Raw genomic sequence first — 7,306 nt, forward strand, 5'->3', positions numbered from 1 at the left:
TCGAGAACTACCGTAGCTGCTTTGAGACCGCCGGTGCGCCGGTAAGCCTGTTTGGACCCCCTTCGAGGCGCGCGGACGAAGCTAGTACCGGTGGTACTTCCATCTCAATTTCTGAACGCACAAGCGATGCGTCTTCTTCAATGCGTCTTCTTCAATAGGCACAGGCTGTTCGTCACGCACGCAACTCTGTGGCCACCTCCCTCCACCACGGCGCCTCCGATGGTTTGATTGTTGCTAAACTGCGCTGGGCAATAGAAATGCAAAGCGACATATCGGTAGTCTAGTTGTGTTGATGCATTGGTCGAATAATCAAGATGTACATCGAGATGTCGTCGATCAAGCACACGTGGAGACGTTGACAATGTCGCGAACGCCTTGGAGAAGCAGTTGCCGGATCATCTGGGTGCGATCGTTGGGCCCAATGCCGAGGTCGTTTTGGATCTCGCAGACCTCTTGGCGACCGTCCGAATGCGTCACGAGCACGCGACGACACGTGGTGTTTTCGCACCAGCCGTCGCCGCCCGAGAGATGCCACGCGTTGCGCACGATGAGCTCGAACTCGTCGTCGTTGGCGATGCCGGCGCTCATGTCCTTGTAATACCCGAGAAAGTGGTGCCAGTCGATGCAGCTGGTCGCGTCAAATATCTACGGTAGCGTATACTACACAGGGTGGGAAACGACGAGCATGTACAGAGAGAAACTGGTGCAGGGCCTCGCGTGGCGTGAGCCGACCAGAGAGCACGTCCGGGTGGTGCGACGTATCAAAGCGCGACGCGAGCTCGTCGATCGACACCAGTCCATCCTTGGACGCGTCGAGGACATTGAAGGCCATGCGGACGAGCAAGATGCGGCGCTTGGCCATTCGCCCCTACGTTCTCCTAGCATAGTAAAGCTAGCACTTGATTCGTGCGACGCACTCGAAGACCACGAAGGAGCTCTTCCAACGTGATGCGGCCGTTCCCATCTCGGTCAAAGTACCGAAAGATCATGTTGAGCTCGTCGCCGTCGACATCGGCGGGGTGGGCACCGAGGTCGAGGAGCCCGTTGTGGAATTCCTGCATAAATAAGAAATCATGAATGAGGGATAGACGACGATCGCAACCTCCTTGTCGATCGTGTTGTCTCCATTGGCGTCCATGCGCCGCAGGATCACGAGGAGCGTGCGAATGCCGTTCCGGCCGCCACGGTCCAAAATCAACGCCTTGACCTAGACGACACTCCAGCCACGGGCTCATAGCCTTTCGAAACGAGTACCCGGTCGACAGCCGATAGCACTTGCGGCGCCGCGGCCCCGCGGAGGTTGAAAATCACAGCTGCAAACTCCGTATACGAGAGCGTCCCGTCGAGGTCTTGGTCAAAGCGGTCAAAGAGGTCCTCGAGTTCGGCCTGGACGCCGACAAAGTTAAGCCGCAGCATCGCGGCCATAAACTCGTGAAAGTCAATCGTGCCGGACGCATTGCTGTCAAAGAAGCGAAAGTGTTTCTCGAGAAGCTTGGCCTGCGACGCGCCATCGCGGTACCCAGACTTGACCTCGAAGAGCTGCCGCAGCTTCTCGATGAGCCCGTCACGCGCGCCTCCATGCTGCGATCTCCCGATCTTGTGCCAACAGACGCGGGCAGCGATTGGTCGAGGTCCAATATTCGACGCCACGAAATTCGGCAGACTGGGATTAGCTCTACTACGCTGCGCTACTTGGTCGTCTCAATGTCTTTGAGAAGCCCCTTCAAGCTGTCGTTCTGGTACGAGGTGGGGTTCTGCGTCGGTGGCGGCGCGTGGAGATCACGGAGGTTCGCGGCCGACCGCGCCTGCGCCCACTGCATGACAAAGTAGCCGCCGATAATGGGCGTCGTGAAGTAGACGACCTTCATGACGCGGATGCCCGCGGGCGAGAGCGGAATCCGCGTGCCATGGATCCGCTTCTTCAGGCGCGTGTGGGCGTCGCTGAGGTCTCGGAGCCAGCCCATTGCTTCTGAAAGACTGCGCAGTATCCGGAAATAAACCGGAAGAGACTATGCGCACGCAACCACAAGTCGAGTCCCGTCACTCTCGCGCCGAAACCCTCGGGTTGTAAGCTGAGGTAGCTCGACGAGATAAGACCGAGACGAACGGCAACTGCCTCACTACTGGTACTGCGCGCATCGGCGAAGGAATGGAATCGGAGGAGCGTGTGGAGACTGTACTGCTGGGCATACGGCTGCTGGGTGCGCTATCGACGACCTTGGAGAACGTAGAACGTGATTGCGTCTATCGAACGGACTGCCTTGTCGTGACGTCGAATGCTGGAACAACGACGACGGTGGACGCAGCCTCTACCTCGTCTCTGACTTGAGCTGCGATACGCACGAGCCTGACATGGTGCTATCGAAGTGATAGCGGCAGTTTGCCATCTGCAGAGCCCTGTGTGCTCGGAGGAATGATGGCAGGTCCAGCACAGCACTGGATCATCGGTTCTGCACTTGTCGTTTTGCTTAGCGCGATCTCGCCAGATAGATCTCACCCGCAGGATGCGCGCCGGTGCCGGCAAGGCACTCGACACAGTCGCGGCCGTCTCGCGTCGGCGTTGCGAAAAAATGCCCGGGCTGTCATCGTGCTTCCGTCGCCGTCCACCTCGGCATCGCATGGCGACTGGATCTCGTTTCTGGTGCTGCCACGCCACCAATCCACCTCTGCCAGACCTGTGATTGGTCAGCTAAAGTGACTTCATCCGTGCGGATTGGTCCGGATCTCGGTCCGTGCCAGCAGTTGATGGCACTCGACGCCAGTCGCAGATTTCCGATGAACCACGAGAACGTCGAAGCGCTCTTGGCGACGCTGTCGGCCCGCGGGACAAAGCTCTCGGACAGCCTCTCGAGCATGAACATCAACCTCAAGACCATCCGGCACTCGCTCAGCACTGCCGCCAAGTGGCGACAACTCGGCTACAGCCCGTTTGTGCCGGACGCCGCGGGCTTTACGGCGCTCCACCGCGCTGCACTCAAGGGCGACGCGACGCTCATCAAGTCGCTCCTCGGGACGTACGAGGGCAACCTCGTCGACTTTTGTCTCTTGGGCACCAAGAAGCAAGGCCACACCGCCATGCACATTGCGTGCAAGCACGGCCACGTCCCGGTCGTCAAGATGCTACTGAGCGTGCCCCGGGGCGCGCAACTCCTCCTCGCCAGCGACGTCCACGGCAACACACCACTGCACTTTGCAGCGACGTCGTCAGCGCCCGATGCAGGCCATGTGCTCGAAGTGATTTTACCGCACCTGCCGGCGGATCGACTCAACGACTGCAACGGCCACAGTCTGAGTCCGCTCGCGGCTCATATCGTGACGGCGACCGTCGACCACGCCGAAGTGACGCGACTCTTTCTCGAGCGGCGCGTGGACCCCAACGCGTGGGTGCGCCGTGAGAATACGCTCTTGCACGTCGCCGTGGAGCGCAAGCTCTGGAAGATTGCGGGCGTCCTCGTCGAGTTTGGGGCCGAGTGGAACGTGCCCGACAACCAGAACCGCATGGTCACCGACATGGCGTCCGACAAGGAGCTTTCGTTTCTCGTCAAGTTTGTCGCCAACTGCAAGGAGTGGGCGACCGCGGTCCGGCTCGAGTGCCAATCGTGCAGCCGCCGCTTCACGTTCTTCCGCCGCCGCCATCACTGCCGCCTCTGCGGCCGCGTTCTCTGCGGAAAGTGCACCAAGCACCGTCGGCGGCTCTTCCTCAGCGGCAAGGACAAAGCCGCCGACGCCCGCGTCTGCCACGTGTGCGTCGCTGTCATCCACGACGAACACAGCGGCAACAGCGCGACGGACGTGACGCTCGATGACCCGACGAGCTTGCTCGAAGCGTCCGCCATCATGGGCGCATCCGGCAACATTATTGGCACCCGATCGGCCGTGCTTGAAGCGTCGGCCCTCGAACAATCGACCTGTGTGATGGAGGACGAGGCGTCGTACAGCCGCGTCGAGGCGTAGTCATCCTGAACAGAATCGAGTATTTATCCACTGACACTGTACACAATGTCTTCATCGAGACGGCAGACACTCTTCGCCCGAGGTCCACGCAGAGGGCTTCGACTCCTTGATTGGCGTCGTAAGTATGCATTGAAAAAGGCGACCGGCCCGACGGAACCCGGCGCCTCCGAGAGGCCAAAGACTAGAGGCATATCGTTTTTGGTCGCTGGTGGGCGCAAGGAAGTCGATGGCGCGTCCTGCTGTGCTTGCTCGAGGCATGCTCGAGGCATGTGCCCCTGTCGCGAACTCGCGGAGAAATGCAAATCTATATGAACGTGTTCTCTTCGTATCGCTACGCCTGCATGCGTGGGCGTCGGTACTTGGTCGTTGGAAGGGAGCTGCATCGTAGTACGGAGAGATGATCCCTGCCGTGGTGGACCCCACTCGCCGAGTGGCGGAGAGTTAAATATCGATATGCATTCGATGGAACGAGTCGTATTAGACGTTGGAGAAAACAAGCACAAATTTACACTTGGTAGCCGCCGTGCGTCGGCAGCATCATCGGGCCGCCGTCCTTGAGGCTCTTGAAGTAGTAGTACAAAAAGTCGCCCATCATGATCATGTGGCCAATCTGCACGAAGATGACCGTGTACCCGACGTGGTGCCCGGCCTCCTTCTCGCCCAACTCGTGGTACGAAAACATCCAAAACCACTACGCGGCCATGAGCACCTCCTCGTATGGAGGCGAGGAAAGCACGTACGAGGTGGAGGAACGAGCCAAACGCGAGCGCGTAGACCCAGTGCGAGATGCACGACTCGACGGTGCCGCCGCCGCGCTTTTGAAACATAAAGAGCTGGGGCAAGATCGCGACCGCCTACGTGCAGGGGTGAGCGCCGAGGGTTTCGGATCTGTCGGACCTCAATGTAGAGCGCGATCGTCCACGAAACATCCGCAAACCAGTTCATGTTGAGGTTCGGGTGGATGAGCTACGACACAGAGAGTGAGCCCATGTGCAAGCGCATGATGGGCATGTACCATGCCGAGGAAGATGCACGGGCCAAGGATGTACGCAATGCCATACTCGGACGGGATGTGGAGAAAGCCAAACGTATCGTAGCGGAACTCGTACGAGCCGCGGAACTGGACCGTGACGAGGAAGATGACGCCGAGCGTCAAGGCGAGGCCGACAAACTCGATAAACGTGTAGAGCCAGTCGCCACTGCGGTCATACGGCAAGTAGCCTTGGTAGCGCAAGATCGAGCAGAGGCGGAAGAAGAACACAAACGCGTAGAGCTGGAGCGTCTTGAGCGAGAGGCCCGAGACCGAGCGCTGCGTGAGCGACTTGAAGATGAGGATGCCAAAGCCAAAGGCGCGGACAAAGGCGCCAAAGGTCTACTGCTTCGTGAGCCCGGATGCGTAGTCACGCAAGTATTACCATGAGGAACGAAAAGTCGCCATCGCTAAAGAGGTGGTAGGCGAAGATGACGAAGACGAAGAAGCCTGTCCAGAGCGCGATGTTGCCCTTGTGCTTGGTCACGAAGTGCCTACGCCGCCATGAGCCTCCTCCTCGTCCCGACGGCGACGACGTACGACATGGCGGGCTTGTCCTTGAGCATGCTGCTGGCGGCTTGGAAGGTTTTTCGGGACTGAGCTACGGCCGCAAACTGCCGGCGCCGGATACCATCCGGAACCGCACACGTGGCCTCGTGCCAGCGCGCATAAACGGTCCGGGTGGCGGAAGGTCCGGCGCCCAGCTGGGTTCGATGGCGAGGGAATTCCCTGGATCTTCCCGCATCGAACGATGGGTATGGACTGGACGGCGCGATGGAATGGCGGTGGCTGGGTCTGGCGAACGTAGTAGGGACTCGACGATCTGCCGCCATCCTGCAAGACCGCGTCCGAGTCGATGGCGTCAACGCCATGACGGATCAGACCGCGTCGTAAGTACGCGAAGCCGTCTTACGCACAAACGCTCGAGGTCGAGAGGTAAAGCTGCCTCGAGCAAGGGCCGATGCGTCAGGCAGAACGATCGCGACAAGGACTGTAGCCGGCGCGATGTCTCGGCCAAGCCGCCCGAGCGGTTGGCACGACGGCGTGCATGGATTGTCGTCACGCTGGTTTGCCAAAGGTCTCTCAGCACCAAAAGTCCAGCGTCCTCCAAGCAGCAAGCAGGTCGGTGGCGCAACCGAAAAGACGCTGTCTAGGAGCCGCTAGACATGCTCTCCCAGCGCTCGATCGGCCCCACAGACCGAATCGTTCCAGTTACTACTGCGAGCCTTGCGTCGACGGTACATGGACGTCCATCGACGCGTGATCGCCTTGCTATGGTCGACCCTACACACCGTCTAGCTCGGCCGCAACCATCGAGGCACCTGTCGCGGCACCCACCGTGGTCAAGACTCATCTCGAGGACACCCAAGCGACAAATGCGGCGTACTCGGGGTCCAGGACCACATCATTCGAGTCATTCGCCCAATTAATATCCGCGACAGCAACACCGCTGAAGGAGACATTCCATTCGCCCCTCAATGCAGATCACGTTGAAATCCTCTCCCGCAAGAGACGATCTCTCGTTCGTCAGCAGGAATGCTTGACGTGTTGACGACATTGGTAGTCGGGCGACCTCGCAGCGCGGGCGAGGAGCTACGAAGCGGTCGAGCCCATCGGACCACGCATTATTAGCACCATCAACCTCGCTTCGCCGGAAAGCCACTCGTTTGGACGCTCCCGAGAGGAAAGGAGGCGACGTAGAAAGGTACTGCCCAAGAGTAAAATGCCCAACGTCGCTGGCTCGGTGCGCGACACCGACGGTGCACGGCTCGCGATGCTTCGGGAGCGCTCGCAAGGTGGCACGGATATGCTACGGCGTTCGTCTCAACGACGTCGTGACCCAACTCGTGCATGCGAAGTCCGTGCTGTTGGACACTATTAGGTGCAAGCTGACTTTGCTGCCGACGCCCAAGGCAGAGGCCATAACGCCGCAACGCCGGCAGAAGCACGATCATCGCCTGTCCATATGCTCGGCCCATGTTGAAGACAGCCTTGAGTCACGGGTTGATTACTGGGACGTCCCGGGTCCCTGCAATCAACGTGACGGGGCGCCGCCAATGCAACATCGGAATTGGAACGTCCCGCGCATCCCCTGCACAAGCTGCAGCGCCACGCGGGGCTTCCCCTCGTCCGTTCCATTGGCGCTGGTTGTTTCTCGCACCGCAACGACGAGTCGGTAGAGGAGCCCGACGGTGTGTGCGCACCCATCTACGTTACGGTTCGCAGCAGCAGCCTTTTCTGCATGAGACCTCGGGACCAAGCTACCACGATGATTGTCCCGCGCCCCTTCCTCACTCCTCTACTTCTCTGCGAGTCCCATGG

The 7,306-nt window shown here is 59.6% G+C and overlaps 3 protein-coding genes across 3 annotated transcripts; 1 reads left to right on the forward strand and 2 right to left on the reverse strand.

The window, feature by feature from the left end:
- Positions 1-336: 336 nt before the first annotated feature.
- On the reverse strand, positions 337-1,964 carry SPRG_00884 (hypothetical protein; the record flags this gene model as incomplete). Its single annotated transcript, XM_012339097.1, has 6 exons — positions 337-645; positions 692-868; positions 918-1,055; positions 1,103-1,207; positions 1,255-1,588; positions 1,693-1,964. The coding sequence occupies 6 exons, from the start codon at positions 1,962-1,964 to the stop codon at positions 337-339; spliced, it is 1,335 nt and encodes a 444-aa protein (XP_012194487.1).
- An 809-nt stretch (positions 1,965-2,773) lies between these two features.
- Positions 2,774-3,954, forward strand: SPRG_00885 (hypothetical protein; the record flags this gene model as incomplete). The annotated part of the gene is made up of 1 exon (XM_012339098.1): positions 2,774-3,954. A coding segment is annotated over one exon (1,181 nt), but the record flags the coding sequence as incomplete, so codon positions are not given.
- Positions 3,955-4,400: 446 nt separating this feature from the next.
- SPRG_00886 (hypothetical protein) lies at positions 4,401-5,574 on the reverse strand. The gene is made up of 6 exons (XM_012339099.1): positions 5,525-5,574; positions 5,370-5,478; positions 4,970-5,326; positions 4,852-4,920; positions 4,695-4,808; positions 4,401-4,645 (listed from the first exon to the last, which is right to left on the reverse strand). Exons 1-6 carry the CDS (start codon positions 5,548-5,550, stop codon positions 4,460-4,462), a joined length of 861 nt encoding a protein of 286 aa, XP_012194489.1. The 5' UTR covers positions 5,551-5,574; the 3' UTR covers positions 4,401-4,459.
- Positions 5,575-7,306: the final 1,732 nt, after the last annotated feature.

This window comes from Saprolegnia parasitica (assembly GCF_000151545.1).
Source record: "Saprolegnia parasitica CBS 223.65 unplaced genomic scaffold supercont2.2, whole genome shotgun sequence".
Classification (NCBI taxonomy): domain Eukaryota; phylum Oomycota; class Saprolegniomycetes; order Saprolegniales; family Saprolegniaceae; genus Saprolegnia; species Saprolegnia parasitica.